Consider the following 22933-nt stretch of genomic DNA (forward strand, 5'->3'; position numbering starts at 1 on the left):
GACATGAATTAGCAGAAGCCATGCCAGAAGCAAACCTTGCCTTCACCCTGAGGAACATTTCCTTGCTGGTCTTATTATTCTGATGACCAAATGATTAGCCGAGTCCAATTTTTGCAACAAAATATTGCTTTGTTTTCCCAAATTTAATACTTAAAAAGCAATTAATGTCTAGTCCCTGATGGGTATGATCATAATTTGCTTCCCCTTTATCATTGCTGTCATACAAAATGCATCATTATTTTTTCTTTCTGGGCCATATATTTTGCTTACAGTTTGCATCATTATTCTGGATCATACATGGAATGTTTACCACGTAGAATCAAACAAACCGTTGCTCAAAATGATATCTTTAGAGAAAGAATATTTTGCTCACAGTTTGTTTTTATTGTGAAGACAGTAATAGGCACTAAAGCTTGACTAATAATTAGGACAAAGAAATGGTTGGGGCATCAAAATCCCGTTAACAAAGGTGTCAATCTCCAAACACAAGATGATTAGCGTACTTTTTAGCTTTTAACCGTTGTCAAAAGGACAATGTACTGATATTCCAGGAAAAAGTAAAATAAATAAATTATTTTAACCAATAACATTGTACGTTATATCGTATAAAGTCTTACGTTCAACGAATGTGTCTAAAAACAATTATTGTGGGTAAGACACACGATCTCAAAACTCTTAATGATCCCCATTACGTAAAAAGTGTGACAACTAAAAGACACGCTCCATCATTATAGGTCCAAAAAAAAATCGTATACTAGAAACAACAAACAATATATTTTTACAGTAACCAAACTATCATATAAAGTAATAAATACATGAATTGGCAAAACTTATTAGTATTATCTTTTTTATATAAGAAGTAAGTTAAATAACTGTATGAATTTGTATTCTCTCCTACATTCTCCTTAACAACATTAATTTATTTCACATTAATTGTGATATCCTCTTTATATTAATAGACCATATTCATACAAGGGTAGATAATTTCAGATTTACTACTCTATTATCCATATTGATTTTTATTCATTCTCCTCTTAATAATGGAGAAAAAAAAATAAAAAAAAAATCTTTCCAAAAGAAAAAAGTAAAAAAAAAAAAAATCCCGTATATCAATATTCAAATATAGTTAGTCATAATCAGAAAACCCAAGGGTAATTAACTAGTAAACCACTAGGAACCTGAAAAAATTAAAAAAAAAAAAAAACAAGAAGAAGAAGGCCAAAATCTGAGTGGGCCCCACTCAAGAGCGGCTATAAATATCACACTCCTGCTTTGCTCAGCCTATTTCCTCTTCTCCCTTTTCTCTCACCAAAAGCCACCGCCACCACCCCCCACTCACACTTTTCCTGTTCTCCACTGAACACTCCCACAATGGTTGACGTCGATCGGAGAATGACCGGCCTCAACCCGGCCCACGTCGCCGGCCTCCGCCGCCTCTCCGCCCGAGCCGCCGCCGCCCCAACAACTCCCTCCAACACCAAACCCTCCCTCCCTGTGCGCAACGGTCTCCTCTCATATTCCTCCCTGGCCGAGAATCTCATCACCCACCTTAAAACCTCCGGTATCCAAGTCCAGCCGGGTCTGTCCGAACCCGAATTCGCCCGCGCCGAGGCCGAGTTCGGCTTCGCATTCCCGCCCGACCTCAAAGCCGTTCTATCCGCCGGCCTTCCGGTGGGCCCAGGTTTCCCAGATTGGCGCGCACCCGGTGCTCGCCTCCACCTCAAGGCCTCGCTGGACCTCCCCATCGCCGCGATTTCGTTCCAAATTGCCCGGAATACCCTCTGGTCCAAGTCGTGGGGTCCGAGACCGTCCGACCCGGAAAAGGCCCTCCGGGTCGCGAGGACCGCCTTGAAAAGAGCGCCGCTTTTGATTCCCATTTTCAACCATTGCTACATTCCTTGCAACCCTTGCCTCGCCGGAAACCCCATCTTCTTCGTCGACGAGAATCGGATCTTCTGCTGCGGGTTGGATCTATCCGACTTCTTCGAGCGCGAGTCGGTTTTCCGGAAATCCGACTCCGACCCGTACATCCTCAAGAAGCAACGATCCGTCAGCGAAAAATCCGCCGGGTCGTCCGCGAATTTTTCTCGCCGGAGCCTCGACACGGGTCTCGGGTCCGGAGCCGCCAGAACCCCGAGATGGGTCGAGTTCTGGAGCGACGCCGCCGTGGACCGTCGCCGGAGAAACTCCTCATCATCCTCGTGTTCCTCGCCGGACAGGCTTTTCGATTTGCCGAGGTCCGAATCCCCGAAATGGGTCGACGACTACATTGATCAGATAGGATCCGCTTTGAAACTGGGCGGGTGGTCCGACTCCGATATATCGGATATCGTATCGGTTTCCGCGTCCGGGTTTTTCGAAGGCGAGATGGTCATGTTGGACAACCAAGCCGTGCTGGACGCTCTGCTGCTCAAAGCGGACCGGTTCTCGGACTCGCTCCGAATGGCCGGGTGGAGCTCCGAGGAAGTATCCGACGCGCTGGGTTTCAATTTTCGCGCGGAGAAGGAGAAGAAACCGGCGAAGAAGCTGTCCCCGGAGCTCGTGGAAAGAATCGGGAAACTGGCCGAGTCGGTTTCCCGGTAAATTAATTCTTCTAATTTATATTTTTGAAAATATCCATCTGGACCTCGGGTTTCGGGTTTTCGGGTTGAGAAAAAGAAATTATATATACGTGGGTAGACGCGTCTGTGTACTGTGAAAAACAAAGCGTATAAGTAAAAACAAGGAGTTCCAAATTTTACAAGAAATATATAAATAAATTTTTTTAAAGTTTTTGGCTTTGTAATTATGTTGTTGGCTTTAATTTTGTGGATCCAGCGTGGTTTTAGTTGTACAAAAGACACTGATTAATTTCATTAATTAAGATTATTAGTATTTGGGCTCTGGTTTCTAAATGGAATTGCACGTGTGGTTTCTTTGTGCGCTCCTCCTGCAACAAGACGACGACGTTCTCGGGAAGGTGAGATCCAATCACGACTCGGCCCGCGTGGGACAGGATGATGTGATTCAGCGAACCAGACGGCACAGGGCGGTGATTGAAACGACGCCGTCCGAGGTGCTGAACAGAAAATGGCTTTTCATGAAAGCGAGTTTCCCTCCTTTGGTGTGGGTTGGTGTTGATAACACTTGGGTGTGTGGGAGTTTGGGGAGTGTGAAACAATTAAATTTTTGGTGCTTTTGAGAGAAGCACTTAATTTTGGCTATGACAGAGGGAAAACCCTTCTCGCGGTTAAGCTTTTGAGAGACATAACAACGAGGCGTGTGCTTGTGCGCTAAAGCTTTGGGTCAGAACATCTGGTTTTTCTGGATATGGAGTGTTTTTCTTTTCATATTTTTGTTACCTTTTTCTAGTTGGTCCATACAGAGTTATTATTTTTTATTTCAAAGAAATTAAATGGAAACCGATCAAGATTTATGGATAATTACTTCTTTTTTGGTGATGAAGATATTAGCCTGCCATCTCAACCGTGGGTAAATTGGATTCTTGTTTTTGTTTTGATATTGGTTTGTTTTATTTGTTGGTTTCCTTTTTCCTCACATAATCAAAATGATTTAATTTGTCACCATGTTAATATTGTGTACATTTGGGGAACACATGTGGTGGAGCGTTGTGAGGGGTACGGACTCAAAGGACTGTTTGGACCATCAAAAATATTCAAATTCGAATAATTAGGGAAGGCAGATGGATCCACTAATTTGGATTTTACTATGGAAAAAAAGTTAGGCTTGCAGTACAATAATTTCTCGTAAAGAACTGCTTGGGACCAAAAGCAATTGAATGCGAAGCTGAAAGCTTTCTTAGTTTCTTATACGCTTCCCTCTAATTGACCTTGAGCGGCTCAAAAGTCTTGCGTTTAAGTTCCAAGAGATTGAATTGGTAGCTGTATAATATAATTGAGTTGTCAATATTCTCTGATGCAGTGTACCACAGTATGAATATGCAACGAAACTGTAGTGAAGAAGCATACCCTCGATCAAGTTCGAGTCCATTGACCCACCAAAATTCGGTAATTGTGGAAATAAGATTGGATGGAGTTGAAACGGATGATATTACATATACTCAATCTTCAAATTTTTCGGTTGTTGGGTCTAGAAATGGAGTTTCTAACATCAATTAACCGGCATCGTAGATTTTGAGGTCTATTTGGTCTCTAGTTAGGCATTTCTTAAAAGTGGCTTACACTGAGCAAACAGAGGATGAAGAAAATCACCAGATATGCAATATGGTCGTTCTTGTGTCATTAACTGTAGTTAACCAACACTTGCCAATTCTGGACCTCTAGTCAAGAAAATTTAACTAATTAAGTTTATGTGAAAGAAAGAGTTGTACAATGAAATTAATTTAGATAAATTCTCGATAATATTGACAAATCGTTATCACATTGGAGTCGTTTTATTGAATGAAATATATGTTTAAGGTTTAAAATATAGACATAAATCATTTCAAATTCATCTACTTTCCAAACATACATTATCACCCCAGTGTACACAGAACCATTCATCATTATCAATGAAGGCTGCTTCTCACATTCAATCACCAAATCTTACAAAAACAATAGAAAATAATGCAATTATAAATAGCAAAGGAAAGAAAAAAAAAAAAACAACATCCAAGAGAATAATATAGTGTGAATAATAACAAGAATAATCTATGATGCATATGGCGGCATATGATGATGATGTGTGCTTCGAAATGGGTGAAAGGACGTACATGCCCACACTCAATAAATGTCGCAACGGTCACTGCCATCACCACCTGAACCGACCGTTGCTCCATCACGTGCTTACTCCACCGCCTCATTGACCCTCTTCACATGCCCTTGCGCCACTCCCACTCCCACTCTTCTCTCTCTCTCCCACTCCATCATCTCTCAACCTCACTCTCCCTGTTCTGCAAGAACCTTCCCCTCACACCATCACAGATCTGCTATATATTTCAAATAAACAATCCAAACAAAACTGAACGTATAACAAATATATAGTTGGGGTTTGGATTCTTTTAGTGCATTGATGCGTCAATACATTAGTGTAGAATATTCAATAATAATATAATGATAGATTCCGGTACAGATTAATAAAAACTAGCCTAACATAGTACAAAACTACCATCACGTATAAACACTAGTCTAACCTAACGCAGTGCACTGTAGTATTTCCACATTTTTCAAGAAACAATTTTTCAAGAAACTGTTTGGCGCAAAAACCAGTTGGCCTGCAAACTGTCTCTTTTGCTGCTGTGATTGCGCAGGCGTGCCAGCACCGTGGAGTGCAGTCGTCGGGGTAGTCCCTTGACCTGACTTCTTCTTCAAGCGTTTGTGGACGAGGAGAGCACCAACCTCGCCACAAGGTTCTTCTCTAGCCTTACGGATAAGGACTTTCTGCCTTACGGATAAGGACTTTGGGTGTGATCTCTTCGCGTCACCGAATCGATACTTAGTATTGTAGACTAAGCAGAGCAATCACTGGGAAGTTTGGAGAAAGCACGGGTTGCGCTAAAGCATGACTTTAGCTTCGCTGAGTTGCGAGGGCGTTACCCTTGCTTCGCTGGTAGTAACGGTGGCGGTTGCGCTCGCAGTCGGCTCCTGGGGAGACTGGGACTGGAAGTACGGTCGCCGGGTTGGTCTGGTGATGCTGACAGTCGGCTCTTGGAGAGACTGGGACTGGCGCACGGTCACCGGATTTCAACGAGGTTGAAGGTTTGCTCCGGGGAGGCTTTGTAATCGCTAGGATTGATTGATTTGAGAGAGGTCATTTTCCGTATCGTCTTTAGCCTCTATATATAGGCTCTGCAGCTTCTCCTTCCTAATAGGAATGAAATACTATATTTTAGGCCACAGTTATTAGCCTTGAATCAAATCAAAACTCTTAATAGTTTTGATAGCTATCGTAGGCGATAATTAATAATTACCTGCCTCTGTCACCGCTAGAATGTAGGCAAGATCAATTACCTTTTAGAGTTCTGGACGTGATCTCTGGATGCGAGCAGTAGGATATGCACGTAAGATATATGTCTTCGCGAGCACTCGTCGCGGGGATCCCATAGGTCGCGGCATGCAATTATAAAGGCTTGTTTATTTGTAATCAAGGGCGACTACATCCTTCTATATGTCGTACATCCAACCACCCATGCAATATATATATATATATATATATATATATATATATATATATATATATATATATATATATAGCCCACGTACTCACGCATGCAGCTTGCATAATTAACCTGTATACAAATCTTCTGTTGATTGCCATCAAGCATGGTTATGCCTTAATTGCAATATATATGTATGTGTAGCCTTGATTCTTGTGCCATGCATGCATCCCGTCCTCCTCTTTCCTTAATTGATTAAAGCCATGATCTTCTTGATCTTTTGCCAAATATGTCCATTAGAATCCTAGCCAAATACAACCACGATTCGCCTCAGGATTGCTTGATCTCTAAGTAGGCCTTATTTATCCTCCAAACGATATATTCCGAACTTGTCGAAAATATATAACTTGGGCCACCGATATTGGCCCGGTTTTCTTCGAGTCCCCTTTATTGGAAAAAATGTTATTTTGGGTTCAAACAGAAACATCGAATAAACACCTACGACTCTATGAGAAAAGAATTAAATCTTGGATGGCCCTCATCGAGCTGATATGGAATATGGGCCGGACTTGTTTTCTGTGCAGCGACAAAGAGGTTGGAACTTGGAAGACCCAAGTCTACTGGTCTAAACATAGAGCATCGATCATGCACTTGGATAATTTGAAAGTATAAAATGCATGTTGGGTTAAGTAGTCAATCATAACTCATTAGACAGTGCAATGTGATCCCTAACCAGTTAGCTACTTAATTCTGAGCAACTGAGTGAATGAGTGAGGTATTTGTTGCTGCAGGATGTTGGTCATATATATATATTGGTTTGATAAGAATTATTTTCTCGTCTTTGATTTCGACCACTTCTTAACGGGGTTTTGGTATCATCACGTCCCTTTGTGCTTTCAGTTCGGGCAAAATCATGCACATTAGTCATGATCTAGCCGCTCGTGAATCCATTAATGACTTTGCAATCTGTTACATGCCTGCATGTCTCTCATGTCTGGTTGAGAGGGGTGTTGCGGTGGCCTCTACTGTTGGAGCTGTGTTTGGCTATTGTCATTTAAAGGGAGACAACACCACTTGGTGTGGCATTTAATTTGATAGAGATCGACCATTGCCATGGACACGAATGATAGGATCGAACTGGTCATGACTAATGAACAGTGAGATCTCGAAGCGCAGTAGCACTTGATGATAATAAGGACTGGACAATGAGACTTGGGGAGAGAGATCGATGGCTACCACATGTACCAAGCTAACTTAGCTAAATCCATGTTGACATGAAGAGGATGATCAATGATGTCTTGGAGTCTAGTCTCTCTTTGTTTAATTTTGCTACATGCATTATTAAGCAGTGTAGGGTCGCAGCTCAGTCACATTTTCAATGCCTCCATGTGTGCTTGGTCTCTTTGTCGATCGCTGTTGTGTGCATAGGTCGATAGGTATAGCAATCTACAGGACTTTTCGACCAAAGCTTGGTTGAAATGGAGGAAAAGTCAATGGGATCAGGTCGTGTGTGTGAACTGCATGTAAAGTGATTGAAAGCCCTAGTTCCTTTCTGATCTTGATTCTAATTAGCAATTAAAACAGAAAAAATATTTGATTGTTTGCTGCTTCTGGTAGAGGGTTTTTTTATTTAGTTTCTCGTCTTTACAGGGACTTATTTCTTTGTTGTTTTTGATACATAGATTTGTTCAATTGTGTGTCATCATAGGTCTGAGTGGCAAATACAAAAGCTAATAGAAAAGATGGGAAAACACTCGGAAAACAAGGAACTACGATCTGTCATTCTGTCATCGAAAAAAAAACAAGGAACTACCATCCTATTGCTTTCAGATAACAAAGAAATTTCATTTCGAGTGATTCAAGTTTTACTAGTCCGAAAATCGCAGAACTAGCTCCGCTAGCACAAAAGAACGCTTCTGTTTTACGATTTGAATTTCTCCGTGAAGAATGATATGGAAACCCTTCAATGCAAATTTTTGGGGTACGCTGAGCCTATGGAGAAGGAACATTTCCCATATCGGAGCTTTCAGTTAAACTAAACCACATCAGACACTCCGGTTTCAAATCGAAACAGTGGTGGTTGCTACCCAAGTCTCCGTTCTTTTCTATTTCGGGTTTCTTTATGCAAGCGCTAGGAACCTAAGAGGGAGGCAGTAGCAAAACATAATATACGGGCTCCCCATCATGACAAGCAAGTTAGTCTTTGGGGTAGTCTGTCAAATCATGCAGCTTCTGATCTCTTAAAGGCTGTACCTTTGTTTGTGTACTGCTAATTACAAAGCATAGCCGCTTGCCTTGTATCAATAGGGGACTGTTTCAACATAAAACTATGCAGTCAACCTCACATCCAACCACAAAAAAGACTATTTAAACTATATCCAGTTCAATAAATGGGATCTCCATCACTGAAATATATACGTACAGTGTATGAAACTAGTCAAAATTGATATATTCACATTGATGTATAAAGAGTTCTACTATGTTACATTTTTTTTTTTTTGGTGGTGGGAAGGGTCTGTTGTTTGTTTTGTCTATCATCTACTCTGCAAAATGCAGCACATTCCAATCACATGCTGTACAATTTCATTCATTCTACAAAGTTACCCACTTCATAGAAATGATGTCACGCTGCCTGAAGAATTCCATCCTTTTCAGGACTCCTTGGAGCAGTCTGCATAACTTTTACCCTAAATGCTACCTGCAAATTACTTGGATGCTAAGAAACTTATCCCAACAAAGAAGAGAGTTCATCAAGCAAACTGTAGAGAAAGGATTGTGGAGTACCTTCTGCCCAGGACCAATCTCAATAACATCCGAGGGGTGGAAACGAACTGCAAAATTTGGAGGTATCCGGTACCGCTTCTCCTCATTGCTGCACATTTACATAATTTAGAATATAAGGGGAACAAAATTAAACGAAAGTGATTAAAAATCTGAACAGGGAGACAACACTTTGCTTAAACTATTTAAGGTGAAAAAAAAAAAAAGTCTACTTACTCGGCAAGCCAGGTACCATATTTGCTTCGCAAATCAGACAGGTAAAAACCACCATCCTTGTAGGTGATAGAAGCATGATTTTCTGAAACCTGGGTCAAAAGGAAAAAAGAAAAATGATTAGGTACTCAAGCTAGACCAGCAGATCACCATAAAAAGAAGAAACTTTTTTTCGTCTCCGGAAATAAATGTAGAATGAACAAGACCGGTCAGATCACCTGGGGTAATGGAACTGATATTACTGAAGAATCCCCATTTGAGGTGTTCCTGCAATGAGTATATCACACACTTAGAAACCCCCTCAACAGATAAACCTCTTATTATAATTTTTTCTTCAAGAATTTTAAGTTTCATTGGTTGAGTTCCAAGCAACTATATGGTAGAGTAGACCAGACGTGTGGTTTTAAGGGAGTAGGAGGATGACAGACATATCGGCATACCCAATTATGCAGGGGGTTTTCTCATCTCTTTTTAAATGAATAAGTTGCGAAGCACCATTTTCATGTCCACAAGGTATGAGATACCACCTACAAGAACAAAGTGATTGTGAACACCACTACCATGGAACATTACATTGGCTTGAAACGATATATTAAAGGGATGACAGACATTAAGACTGAAGACTTACTCTCCATCAATAGCACGCTCCAGTGCATCATCGTCCTCAAACCAACTTCGTAACTGATCATCAGCCTTCACATAAATTGTCCAATATTAGCAGCTAAATCACAATATGCAATAGGCCACGTCCACAATATAAAGATTGAAACAAATTAGTGACAAAATAAACTCATTAGTCACTGTGAACAACATACTTTGTCTGAAAGCCTGCAACTTGGTGGCCTTCCTTCAAGTTTTGAGCTGCAAAGAAAACCCAAAAAGGCAATTAGGCCTGAAGAGAAAAGAAAGACATAGCAATTCTTGTAGTAATTCAATGTTTTTCTTTAAACTGAAATATATATCAAAGGCATCCGGTAATAATGCACATATCTCCAACTTAACGATTTATATTCTATATATATGAGCAATTCAAGTAATTAGATAGCTTATTTTTCTGACATTCATGCTGCACATCATACAATTATTATCCCTAGAAGTACAAAAGCACACAAAATGACACGAACCATGCAGCAGAAGCACATATCTTACTACCAAAGTACCAAGCAAAGACGATATCTTACCTGTTACCACCTAAGACCCAACTCAACATCAAGGGCATTGCCTTGTCAATAAAAACTCTCCCACCAACTCTTCCTGGATGTGGTATCCGAAACTTCGTCAAAAACTGCAAGGTTTTTCAAGCAATATGAGTATCTAGAGACACTTCCATTGCATTATCAGGACTCTAGACTCTATGCCACATTTGGCTTATAATTTTCTACTGCAATTAATAAAGGTTCCTACCGATAATGGACCAAGTCCTACACCCAGATAAGCCTTGTAAGTTGAAGCCATAATTGCAGCCATTCTAGCCATTCCGTGAATAATGGCAACCCGCAGTTTTCTAGAGGTCTCATAGCTGATGGAAATGTAGAAATTTAAGGAAAAAAAAATTGAAACAGCAGTCAGAACTTTCTCAACTCAACTAATTTTTCCAACAAATAAGTCTTTGTTTTCAACTGCATGTCTTTCTTATATATATATATATATATATATATATATATATATATATATATATATATATATATAATTACATGCATAATATATATATCCTACACATAACCTTCTCCTTTCACCACTACTGTGATTGCATGTGCATATGCAGCTTGATCTCATCCCCTAAAATTCAATTTCCTATCAGACTATACAGCAAGTGACCTGGGGTTTACCTTCTTAAAGAAGCAGCAATGATGGGAGGAGTTCCCAGTTCACTGCTTTTCTTCATAGCTTTTTCAAGCTCCAATGCAAGTTGATAACCATCCTGTCGAGATGTAAAATATAATAGGGTCAAGATAACTTCAGTATTGAAGTACTTATTAACCGGTCAATCATCAAGAAAACAACATATGTATAGTTCAAAGAGTACATGCCAGACTAAAATCTGTGAAAAAGGAAAAAGAATATACGGTCTGCAGCCGATAAGGAAAAAAGAGAAATACAAAGAATTAACCTTCATCACTTGATTTGAGTGATGATGAACAATAGTGTGTTAAAATTAAATATACAGTAAAGCATACCTCAATGGCCATGCATCCCCCTTGACCTAAATTTGGTTGCATAGCATGGACAGAATCTCCAAGCAAGGTCACATTACCCTTTCCCCAGGATAAAGTTGGGGTCCTATCATATATGTCGCGTCGTAGAATTGCATCTTCCTCTGTGGCAAGTAGCAAATCTATCACATTATCACACCAGCCATCAAATATTTTAAGCAGCCTTTCCTTTTTACCTGCCAAACAAGGGACAATAACGAACCAATTACATATTTCTTTCCATCTCACAAAAAGGAAAACACATAGGGCTGGAATAATATGTCCCAACATAACTCTGTCAAGTATGACGTGATAATGCATCATTTAACCTCATAATTGTGTACATCTCAATTATTGTCTCATATAGTTTATACTAATACAATTAAATCCTGATATGAAATTGTGCATATTATGAATTTGGCCCTGATCAGAGAAAGAACGAAAAGTGGGCTAGAAATATATATCACTCCCCACCAGCCAGTAACTAGAGAGAACTTCACTTGATATCTTAGCATATTTTTCTTTCGGGTAGTTTCTTATACCCATTATTCTAGCTTCATTTGCTAATGAGAGTTTATGTGCTTAATTGCAGAAAAGTCTGAGGGCATCTTTAGCATAAGTACCATTAGGGGCATCAGCACCACCAGCTGGTTCCTTGTGAAATGCATACCATTGCATCTTTCCTGCCCCTACGTCTGAAGAAACGAAGTATTGTTTGTGCCCCAGAAATACTCGATACCTTCAGAAGATGAGTTTAATTTAAGTTATCATGTATGATATAACCTGACATATAGAAAATATTATGGAGGTCTTATCTGAAAAATATGGATAAAGCATACCCTACAGAACTAATGTCAGCAGGCACAAAATCTGTAATACCAGTATAACAAGTATAACCCGAGTAAACAGCTTCCTCTAGTCCAAATAAGTTCTTCCTTACCTAGTCACAAGAAAAACATAAGTGAATTCAATTTGTAATTTGTAAAGATACTGTGCAGACTTTGTACCGAAACATGGTCAACAAGTAAAAAACAATTCATACATGTGCAAGCCTCAAAATACAGATATCTGCAAAGGGACTAGCTAGTGATGGCATATTGTCACTTCAAAGTAACTGAAGAATGGATACTAATTCTAATGTAATACATTTCACTGAGTGAACTTGTTTAGTTACCTTCGACCAGATACCATCAGCTCCAACCAGAAGATCACCTTCGTAACACTCTCCATTCTCAAGTACAACATTAACCTAAAAAAGTCGACAGAGACCAAATTCCAGATCAGATGAAACCAAGCAGTTGAAACTATAATGAAATCAATTTAGCAATACGCAGCTAATATAAAGAAAGTAAACATATGAAAGTAGGAAAAAAAGGTCTAATTCTACATATTCCTCCGCAAGATGAACTCAAAGTACATAAGGGAACTAATTAACAGGTAAAAGCAACAACATTAAATTCTACTGCCACATTATTACCTTGTTTCCAAGATCCTGAAAATCAACGACATTACTCCCATTAAAAATAATATCATCACCAACGGCACCAGCTAGGATTTGCTGCAATAACATTCGGCTTATGACTCTTGTAACCGGAAGCCCCCGTTCCGCTGCAGGAGTGAATGTGTCAAACTTGACATACCTGATAACCAACTCAGTCATTACATGTTCCTAGCTGTATACAAATCAAAATCGCTCCACAGAGACACCTTATATCAATAAACTTGTATAGTCGTATACTTGAATCGCAACCTTCAAATTATGTTGCTACAAATAAATTTCTATGATCCAAGATCAAATTGTTCGACTCTATGTAAATTAAAACATTTTATCATTACATCAAGTATTTCAAGCAAAAGCGAAATCAGTAGAACTTTAACATACCAACTTCAAATTCATTTCTTCCATTAGCACCAACCTCTACTATTAAGTATCACCATGCTAAAAACAACCGAAAGGAACCAAATTCAACATGGAGTATACCGGATCACTTAAAAACACAATAAACTCATGTAAAACAAGACTAAAAAAAAAAAATAATAAAAAGTTACCAAGTTCCAGAAACTCCATCAACGAGGCCATTGATCCTATCACCAGTAATACAGCCAAGTCTCATAACCTCCTCAGCCACATCCAAATCAATAGCTTCCAAAGCAGCCAATGCATTACTCTGTATCTGAATTGGACCTCTGTACTGTCCCTCACCTCTCACAGCACTCAAATCCTTCTCAAACACCAAAACCTCAAACCCCTTCTTCTTGGCCGCCAAAGCGAAAACCAGCCCTCCAATTCCTCCCCCAGCAACCAAAATCCGAAGCTTCTTCTGATCAGAACTGTTGCATGCAACTGGGCTGTTCTCTCTGGTCGCCACCGTAGCTCTGACCTCGGTCAAATTCCGCTTCTGCCCTGTTTTTGCTCTGCTTCTGAGATTGTAGTCACAGTGAATGTAGGGTGAAAACTCAACTGGGAAGTCTCTGGTGATCGGAATCGGGAAATGGGTTCTTGAAAAAACGGTTGCAGAGAGGTTCATGGAGTTGTAGGAGAGAGCAGACGCCATGGTTTGTGCTCTGCCTTCAGAAACAGAGGATGTGAGAAATCACCAAAAAAATGAAAATAAAAATGAAAGCTTTGGCTTTCCACTCCTTGAAGGAAGAGACCAACTGTGGAAGAGGGAAAATTGAGGTTGTAACGTATAAAAGAGGATGAGAAACAGAAACCACACCCTTGAAGACTTAAATTGTCAACCAATCATGGAGATTTTCGAGCCATGTGGCACTTTCTGGGCTAGCCAAATGCATTTTATTAAGTAGGCAAAAACATATCTTTATAGTGGTGCAGATTGGTTTCTGTTCTCATTTTTCAACTCCCAAGTTTTTGTAGTTTTCTGCTTGTCGAGCCGAAAGTGATCGTTGTTGTAGATTAAAATATGTAAGTACAAGCTATTTATCCATCAAATCTCAAAGGAATTGTTCTTTAACGGTTTCAAACCGGTATATTTTCGGAGTTTTAATACTGCAGAACAATATATAAGTGTTAAGTGTAAGATCGTAATTTTGAGTAATATAAAATTAATAAAAATAATTTTGATCATGTTCTTTCACATGCATTGTCACGCAGATTACCGGAATCACTGAGAAATCAATCTTCTAATTGGGATTTGGGATATATAATATTAATATATTTCATGATTTTTTAAGAATATTAAAGAATTGACTGTGTGGCTTGTTAAGACTTTTGTTTAGGAAGATATTAGGAAATGAGAGGAGGGACAATGAGTGGGATAGACTGGGAAGGCCGGTGTGGTGGTGGAGGAGTGTAGAGAAAGAAATTCTGGGTGTAACTTTCAATAAACAACAATCTCATTTGTTGATGGTGGGGTGCAATGAGGGTGGATGACTCAGCATCAGACATTGTGGAGCCATACGTGGCATATGCCAGACGAGTCACCTCAATTCCAACGACCCACGTTGTCACGTGCTCATTTGTACCATTCAGTCGGCCCCTCAGACGATCCAATGAGAAGATGCCACATATACAATTTTTAAAGATTATTATAGTGTCGGGGGTGCGCATTTCTGTGTGCGTAGAGATACCCGACGACTTAAAAATGGGCGGCATTCAAGAGAAAATATTAGGAAACTCGTATAGTACGTCTATCATTTCTTCATAAACAACGTCCTTTAGAGCAACTCCAACAGCTTCCCCATATTTTGATTTTTCTCTACTTTAGGGAAAAATGAGCATCTTTTGCTCCAACAGATTCCCTATAAATATCCCTATTTTAAGGAAAGTGAGGAAAGAGAAAACCAAATTCCCTATATTTACAGCAATCTCCAAAAATTTAAGAAAGAATATGGAGATTTTAGAGATTGCTGTAAAATAGGGAATCTGTTGGAGTTGGAGAAGAAAAAGATGCTAAAGCTTTGACTTTTGCTTCCCTATTATACAAAAATTATAGGGAAGCTGTTGGAGTTGCTCTTAGAAGAAGAAAAGACAAAATTGGAACATCTCTACGAGCATCTCCAACGGGTTGGTCAAAAATCTTGTGTCAAATTCGAATTTGTGGTCATTTTTGACAAATTTTTGCTCCAATGGATATATTATATTTAAATATTATTTTATTATTTTTCAAAAAAATTTATAACAAAAAGAAAATATTTTTCTGTTTCTTGAGTTTCTTACTTTCTTCTTTATCGATCTCTTCTGATCTTCGCTCTTCTTCTTCTCTGTTTTTTTTTTCTTTCTTTGATGGGCAACAAAAGATACTTTCTTCTTTATCGATCTCTTCTGATCTTCGCTCTTCTTCTTCTTCTCTGTTTTTCTTTTTTCTTTCTTTGATGGGCAACAAAAGATAGAACACCAGAAGTTCTATTACTTCAATATCCAAAAGATACAAACTTCAATTAGCTTCAGGCAACTTTTGGAGGTTTTCTGGTCTAGTCATGATTATAGACAAGTATTTGGGTAAGGTCCTGATGTGGGAGACCAATAGAGATCTATCATTTTTGACAATGAAAATGAAGAGTCGAGATTGGCTTCCCTGAGGAAAGTCGCCTGAATATGAACTTGAGAAGTCACATTTGGCAGCGAAACTGAATAGCTATGCAGCAGATCTGAGTTCTAGATTTTTGGCTCAGTTTTTCGATATTTTGAGTTCTTGGTTTCCTGATAAAATAAGTGCATTTTCTAGGGCATTGATATTCCACTTCAATTGATGGATGAGATTCTGGAGATCATTCGATCCCTGAATGTTGCTTGAGAAGATGCAGTACTAGAAAACCAAAGAGAAAGAAAGCTTTGTAAGGGAAGAAGAGAGAGAGAAGGAAGAAAGAGAAATAATAATAAAGAAAGAAAGACATATTGAATTGAGTCTGTCAAATTTGACAGTAAATTTGAGAACTGTCAACCACGTGGGATCCATGTGGATTTGACCTATGGGTTGGAAAGGATTTCATCAGCCATTTCTTACCGTTTCATTGTCCATTTGTCATTTGACATCTCCGTTGGAGATGGTCTATCAAGAGGTAAGAGCATCTCCAACAATGGAGTCAAAAGCCAAAGTCATTTGCAAAATTTGGCTCCCCTAGTGTCATTCCTATTCATTCATATTTTGCATCTCCAACCATCGGTAAAAAGCCAAAGTCATTTCATAAATTCATCACATGCTGCTGGGGCCCACCTGAATTCATGTCTCACCACATATGGCTTTCGTTCTACAATCTGTAGTTATTTTGACTCCCCTTTTGGCTCAAAAGCCAAAATGACTCTATCTTGGCTATTGTTGGAGATGGTGGATTTTGATTGGGGGAGCCATTTTGGTTTTTGACTCCATGATTGGAGTTGCTCTAAGGATTCATATCTCTTTGCATTTTTCCAAACAGAAATAAAACTTAAACGTATCGATTCCAGCTCCCACGCCATTCCAAAGTTCCATTGATTCTAGTTGAAATATTTTCTCCAACATTAACATATCGATATCTCTTTGCATTTTTCCAAAATTAAAAAAAAAAATAACTAAAAACATATGTAAGTATGACCTTTGCCGACGATTTTTCTTAATTTGAATTTAAATATGAACATTTACATTTTTTTTGTTTGTGTAATTAAAATAAATAATTTTCATATCTCGTATAATTGATCATGCGAGTAATCTATCTAGAACTCTAACACGGTTGTGAACACATGTCTTATAAACACATTAAATGTTGAGATTGTCATATTTACTTCTCATCAACAATGTGACTTAGCAAACAAATTATAGGGTTGTTGTGGATAGCCTTGTTTTTGTGAACACCTATTGAAATTAGTCTTCCATAGTGTCACGGGCCGACTTTACACGCAGCAGAATTTGTCCGTGAGGCTCTGAGGCTCCTCTGAACATAGGCCAGCCTATCTTCTTTCCTTCCGTGAGGCTCTAATTTGCTTTTCTCTGTGTGCTTCTCTTTTCTATCAGACCCTTCACACATCGTCCTTTACCAGGCCCTGGCCCAGGGCCCAAATTTTGCAGTAGATGGATAAAAAAAATATATTGTTTGAGAGGCTAATAGTACATCAAAAATGAAAAAGTTGTCCAAAACAGACCAAACACTACTCAGACGTAGCTTTTTAATTATATGAGAGACAGAGTCATGAGACAGAGAGAGAGAGAGAGGGATGTGTCATCATGGGCCCAATTTTTTCATCAATATGAAATATTTTTGAATTTTTTTTTTATATAAACGGCCCAATTTTATTCTTCGCCCCAGGCCTTGAATTTCCCAGGGCCGGGCCTGTCCTTTACTTATAGGGTTTTACCAACGAAAGCTACTCACTTGAGTCTCACACCTTGTGACTAACCGATTGCTTCATTGTGTCAGGGTTGTCTTCCAAAGACACTGGCCCAATTGACAGGCTTTCATGTCATCCCGGCTTGTGCCATCGCATTGTTGTCCCGCGTGCATCTCGCACATAGATACCAAGTGGCATGACAACACGCCAAGACTTAGTTGACCTTCACATTTCCTCATTGGGCCATTCCTTATTAGCTTGGACATCTCACTCGCCTTGTAGGGATCACCTGCACGGCCCACTCGGCTCATGCACTTGCTTGTAACTCAAGCCTAGAGCATCTTACTGATAAGCCATCTTGGCCTTATGGCATTATCTATCCACCGAGGCTAGCATTGTTCTCTACTTGATGTTTGTCATGGCTCTAATGCCGGCTCTTGCCCATAGGTCAATTCTCAAGTGGGCACGCCTCCCTACTTGTTGGCATGCCACTTGAGTGAGCAACTCATCTTCGATGTTCTTTTTTAGCTTTCTTTGGTTTAGCACAATGTCGCCAGTCCCATGCTTGCTGGCATCACTTTCCTTTGGGCAATGTCGAACTCAAACTCATGCCCATGTTGCTTACTCCGTAGCTAATGAGCACCATGAGGTGCCAACATATCTTCTGTAAGCCTACATGTTTGTCTAACGCTACTGGCATAAAGGCTGCCCACATACGAACCTCGCCCTCGATGCTGACCTATAATACTGGCTTTTTAAGTCGATACTGTTCATAGACGTCCTGAATCGTGGAAACATATGTCGTCTCAATCTGATGACATATGACCGGCTCCTAGACCCCAACGGGCGGTTAGGAGAAGCTCACTTAGTGCCCCATGAAGGCTAGCACCTGGGGTGGTGGAGAGATAGACACCATGTCTCCCCCTATAGAGCATATCGAGCTTAAATGATCAAGGCGAGAGGAAATATCAAAATATATGAGGAGAATAATAATCCATATATAATTCATATGAAGTCCAAATGACACGCTGTCAAGTGCGTTGAACTCATCTAGAGGTCCTCGACATTTCTCGCGTTTTGAGTATTTCCAAATTCCAAGCCGAAATACCTCAAACCCAAAAATCACAAAGTTCAACTTAATTACGACAATGCCACTCTACCTTCATTTAGCACCAAGTTTGCCATTGGGTCCCCAAGGCTCGCTCATCTTGGACATCTCCTTCATAAGGAGTCACGATAGCACTACTCTTAAGAGCGGCTCATGACAAATAGCCTCATTTAGATAAAACTTAGCCATTTCGGCACCCTCATAGCTCATCATGCTTATGGCTAGTTTGGGATTGCTGTGACTTTTAAAAAAAACTGCTGCTGATGTGTTGTGAGAATAATCAGCTGTGAATTAAAACAGTTTCGTGTTTGGTAAATAATATTTTTAAAAGTGTTGTAAGTACATAAAACAACTGCAGAGCGTGTTTTGATCTGCAACAGCTTCTAAAAGCAACCTCTGGGCTGCTTCTAAAATCTGCTGCCAGTGACCTATAACTTTCAATTAAAGTTTCTTTTTATTTATTTACTAAACACAATAAAATCTATAGTTTAACACATTCTCTCAATCACAAGAATACTCTTTAATACACAATTTTTTCATTGAGATTCCAAAAAACCCTAGGAGAGATTTTATCTCTCACCCTAGCTCTCTACGGCGCCCTCGCCTCCTCTTTTCCTAGCTTCTTCTCTACGTCTCTCACCCTCAACCCTCACTCAGACACATGGCCTCCATTGATGCTATCACTGCTAGCTGTGCTGCCTCCCTTGCGTTTTCAGAGGAAGGTAGAGCTCCTGATCTGGGGAGAATTGGTGGCGGCCCTGTTCGTCGATCTTCCAAATCTTTTCTGATTGGGAAGCCTTTGACCTGCCGACCGGTCAACCCTACGACCTTCAAGGCTCACCTCCTTTGTACATGGATGGATGTCACTCTGGTGATGTGGAAGAATAAGTCTGGCAAGCTACCTGGGAGTAGGAACAAGAATCATTGCCCTAGCAAGAAGCCGAATGTCGCTGCTTTACGACTCTCTTACCGTGCAGTTACTGGTATTGATCCCAGCCCTAGCAACAAGGGCAAGGGAAAGCTTTAGGCTTTTCTAGGTTTCCTTGCCTAATACTAGAAGTTGAGTCTTCTACTACTTTCATCTTAGTTTCTCTAGTTGTACACCAATTGAGGTCTCTAAACGGCTAGGTTACTACTTCATGGGAAGTTGGTAGGGAGGATTTTCTTTCTTGTGGTTAGTCTCAATAAGTGAGCGAATATGTTAACAATGAAGGTCAGTTGTCCTTTGTCTGGTAGCTTATACCATTTATGATTTTGGTGTAAGACAGCATTTGATGTAGGTGCCTTCTGGTCATGGATAAACGAATGAAGTTATCTATTTTCTCAAAAAAAAAAAAAAAAAAACTAAACACAATAAAATATAAAATTTTGAACAAAAGCTGATTTTTTTTAAAAGCGAAGCAATCCCAAACGAGGCCTTAGCCTCAATACTTCACGAAATTGACCACCCTTAGCTTCACGTGGTTAAACTCCAGCCACTCCGGCACTGTCACGGCTCACTTTGTCCAAAATTACACGAAAATTAGCTCTCCACAGCTTGGCTCGGATCAACCATCCAAGGACTACTCACGATGCCTAATGCCAACACTATGAGCATGGGCAAGCAAACACTCGAAGCATGGCAATGCCAACCCCCAATGCCAATCGATCATCTTTGCCTGCAATAATTCAAGTGTTCATGACAACTGAAGACATTGTAATTGGACAACATTTCTAGTACAATTTTCCTCATCTCTTGCCTTGGTAATGATAAATATGCATGATTGTTCATTTGTAAACTTTCAAGCATGACAAAATAGACCACAGAGCCAGCTCATGATCTCATAAGCTTGGTCTCCTCTTCTACCAGCAACTCATGTACCTGCATTATCATGTACACCTGCCAGTAAGATAATATCTTTGGTAATTTGTTTTACTAGCTCCCATTACATTTTTACCATTTGACCAAAGAAAAACTTCTGCATAAATGGTTTTGCCTAGAACTTCAAGTTTTAAATTTGCAACAAAAAATGACCTACTTGTTAGACAAGGAAAACAAAGAATAGCACTGTTTGTCTACTTCCCCAGTGTCTGAGTCTTTGATTTGATACACAAGTTTGGCAGCTGCGAGAAATCTCAGATTGAAATGGGTGGTCCAAATCCAATCAGATTTGAGTACAAAATGGGATGGCCACCCCGCCAAAACAGAGCCGAAAGTCCAAAAACTACAGCTGTGTGAAAGCCAACTCATGTATCATAGTACAGTAACTTGACTTTGACATTCATTAAAATGTTCCATACTCAATGTGAACAAATAGTTTGTTCTGCAAAACCATGAAGAAAGGCTCTGGAGCTTCCCTGGATTTGGGGACACTTCCAGGTCAAAAGGGTTGGAACTCAGAACGAGTGAGGACACTGAGTAATAACAATGGTGGAGGTGGAGGGAGGACTTTGGGTTCGAAATGGGAAGATGCAGAAAGGTGGATTTGCAGCCCAAGAAGCAAGGATATGGATTCTCATGGCCAGAAGAGGAGGCCCAAGTCCAAGAGTGGTCCGATTGTGCCGCCGGGAGCTTTGTACTACTCGAATAATTCACCTACAAATCCAGGTTTTGAAGGTGGAAGTTTAGGGAACTTTGTTACTGGTTCCCCATTCTCAACTGGAGTTTTGGCAGCTGATAGCGTCTGTCTTAACTATGGAGGAATGGGAAGATCAACAAGCCTGCTTGGAATGCCAGAATTCCTGAGTGAGTTTCTTTCTGCCCATCTCTTTTTGTACCAAGTTTCTCTTATCAAAAGAAAATGCAATGGTTTAAGGTCATAATTTAGTGAAGTTTCAAGTAGGGTTTTAGAAGCTTTCAGAATGCAAAGTTCTATATTTGGATGAACTTAATGTGCAGATGAGAAGTTTGATGATAACAGTAGTGAGGAGCCAATGGTTGCTCGTGCTGTTTCACAAAGAGATATGGGAACCCAAATAAGCCAAAATGCAGAGGGTTGTCTACACTCATCATCACCAAGGAGAAGGTCATCATTTGCTCCATCTTCTCCCACTCTGGTTTCTATTGTGGAGCAGCAACGTGAACATTTTGCAAGATTAGAGGTCAGAGAAGTGCAGGTAGACAATCGAGTCACCGTTGTTAATGGGTCTAGAGGAGGTGGCGCCGAAAGCACCAAGAAAAGTCCACCGGATGTCAATGACTTCGGCAACATTGCTTTTCAGGACCAAACTCCATCTTTTAACATTGCAGAAGCAGCAATGAATATATCAAGGTAAAGCTTTAGAGTTTAGTTTCATATGGCTGGGATGGTTGATATGTACTTGAGCATGATAGATGCTGTTTGAAATTTCTTTGCTGTATGCAGGTTGCAAAGAGAGGAAGCCAAGATCAGTGCATGGGAGAACTTGCAGAAAGCAAAAGCTGAAGCGGCACTACGAAAACTAGAGGTTCTACTATTTCAGCAATGCTTAATTCAAACACCATATACGTTTATTCATAGGCACCTTGCTTGGAGTTTCTCTATTTCCTGCACTGCTAGGATAAGTATGAACAAGGATCAAAAGCATTTTATATACTAACATTGAAGTTGGTGTGCCAGATGAAATTGGAAAAGAAGAAATCGTCAACAATGGATAAGATTATGAAGAAGCTGAGCAAAGCACAAGTTAAAGCCAACAAGATGAGAAGCTCAATGGCAGTAGGAGACAGCCATCAACTTGCCGAAACTCCAAGCAAGGCTCGTTCGTTTAGTAAGCGTGTCCGAATAGGTTTGCTGCGGAGGTGCTTTACCTGCAATGCCCTTTAAACCTTGTACTCTTGCCTACTAATTTATTCATTGCCCCAGCTAACCCATTGGAGTTTCAGTTTAGGAATTCTATGAATCTCTTCCATGTACAATTTTGTTGCTTTTGACCTTATCCAGCATTTATATATACAACTTTGCTGATTGGACCGATCATGAAAGAGAGTGCTATTGAATTCTCTTCACGCTGCTATGCTCGTGGATGATCTAGTGCTTCTCTTCTATTCAGTAATGAAAGTCATCGAAAATGATTATGTTTTCGACATAATGATTACAATGCTTAAATGCTCATATTTGAGGGTACTTTCCATCTTTTTGTTAAGCCAAATACAAATGCGCAAATTGGGACCTAGTTTTCGTACATATATATATATAGGGAGTGTATTCCATGCACCATCAGTGCATGAATACTTGCAATATGAATGAATGTAATTTTTTTTATATAAAATATATAAAGGAGTGGATTAGATGAGTGGCTGTTATTTTTTTAGAGGTTAA

General features: G+C 39.7%; 3 protein-coding genes across 3 annotated transcripts; 2 read left to right on the plus strand and 1 right to left on the minus strand.

The window, feature by feature from the left end:
* Window positions 1–1273: 1273 nt before the first annotated feature.
* Window positions 1274–2785, plus strand: LOC133727379 (uncharacterized). The gene has a single exon (XM_062154970.1). It carries the CDS (start codon window positions 1372–1374, stop codon window positions 2581–2583), a length of 1212 nt encoding a protein of 403 aa, XP_062010954.1. The 5' UTR covers window positions 1274–1371; the 3' UTR covers window positions 2584–2785.
* A 5691-nt stretch (window positions 2786–8476) lies between these two features.
* LOC133720654 (zeaxanthin epoxidase, chloroplastic) lies at window positions 8477–14018 on the minus strand. The gene is made up of 16 exons (XM_062147069.1): window positions 13330–14018; window positions 12758–12920; window positions 12455–12529; window positions 12120–12220; window positions 11904–12019; window positions 11266–11477; window positions 10918–11009; window positions 10493–10607; window positions 10270–10373; window positions 9904–9949; window positions 9717–9781; window positions 9529–9615; window positions 9307–9355; window positions 9092–9180; window positions 8879–8966; window positions 8477–8792 (listed from the first exon to the last, which is right to left on the minus strand). The coding sequence occupies exons 1-16, from the start codon at window positions 13833–13835 to the stop codon at window positions 8718–8720; spliced, it is 1983 nt and encodes a 660-aa protein (XP_062003053.1). The 5' UTR covers window positions 13836–14018; the 3' UTR covers window positions 8477–8717.
* A 6827-nt stretch (window positions 14019–20845) lies between these two features.
* LOC133727380 (uncharacterized) lies at window positions 20846–22645 on the plus strand. The gene is made up of 4 exons (XM_062154971.1): window positions 20846–21378; window positions 21532–21904; window positions 21998–22079; window positions 22232–22645. The coding sequence occupies exons 1-4, from the start codon at window positions 20967–20969 to the stop codon at window positions 22436–22438; spliced, it is 1074 nt and encodes a 357-aa protein (XP_062010955.1). The 5' UTR covers window positions 20846–20966; the 3' UTR covers window positions 22439–22645.
* Window positions 22646–22933: the final 288 nt, after the last annotated feature.

The sequence above is a fragment of the Rosa rugosa genome, chromosome 1 (genome assembly GCF_958449725.1).
Source record: "Rosa rugosa chromosome 1, drRosRugo1.1, whole genome shotgun sequence".
Classification (NCBI taxonomy): Eukaryota; Viridiplantae; Streptophyta; class Magnoliopsida; order Rosales; family Rosaceae; genus Rosa; species Rosa rugosa.

Bases quoted from the DNA above. Each gene is read 5' to 3' on its own strand.
- LOC133727379 (XM_062154970.1), top strand. From the start codon at position 1,372: ATGGTTGACGTCGATCGGAGAATGACCGGCCTCAACCCGGCCCACGTC.
- LOC133727380 (XM_062154971.1), top strand. From the start codon at position 20,967: ATGAAGAAAGGCTCTGGAGCTTCCCTGGATTTGGGGACACTTCCAGGT. The intron at 21,379-21,531 runs GTGAGTTTCTTT...CTTAATGTGCAG, and splicing joins TGGAATGCCAGAATTCCTGA to ATGAGAAGTTTGATGATAAC. The intron at 22,080-22,231 runs GTTCTACTATTT...TTGGTGTGCCAG, and splicing joins CGGCACTACGAAAACTAGAG to ATGAAATTGGAAAAGAAGAA.
- LOC133720654 (XM_062147069.1), bottom strand. From the start codon at position 13,835: ATGGCGTCTGCTCTCTCCTACAACTCCATGAACCTCTCTGCAACCGTT. The intron at 12,921-13,329 runs GTAACTTTTTAT...GTTGGTTATCAG, and splicing joins GATGGAGTTTCTGGAACTTG to GTATGTCAAGTTTGACACAT. The intron at 12,020-12,119 runs GTATGCTTTATC...CATCTTCTGAAG, and splicing joins GCTGACATTAGTTCTGTAGG to GTATCGAGTATTTCTGGGGC.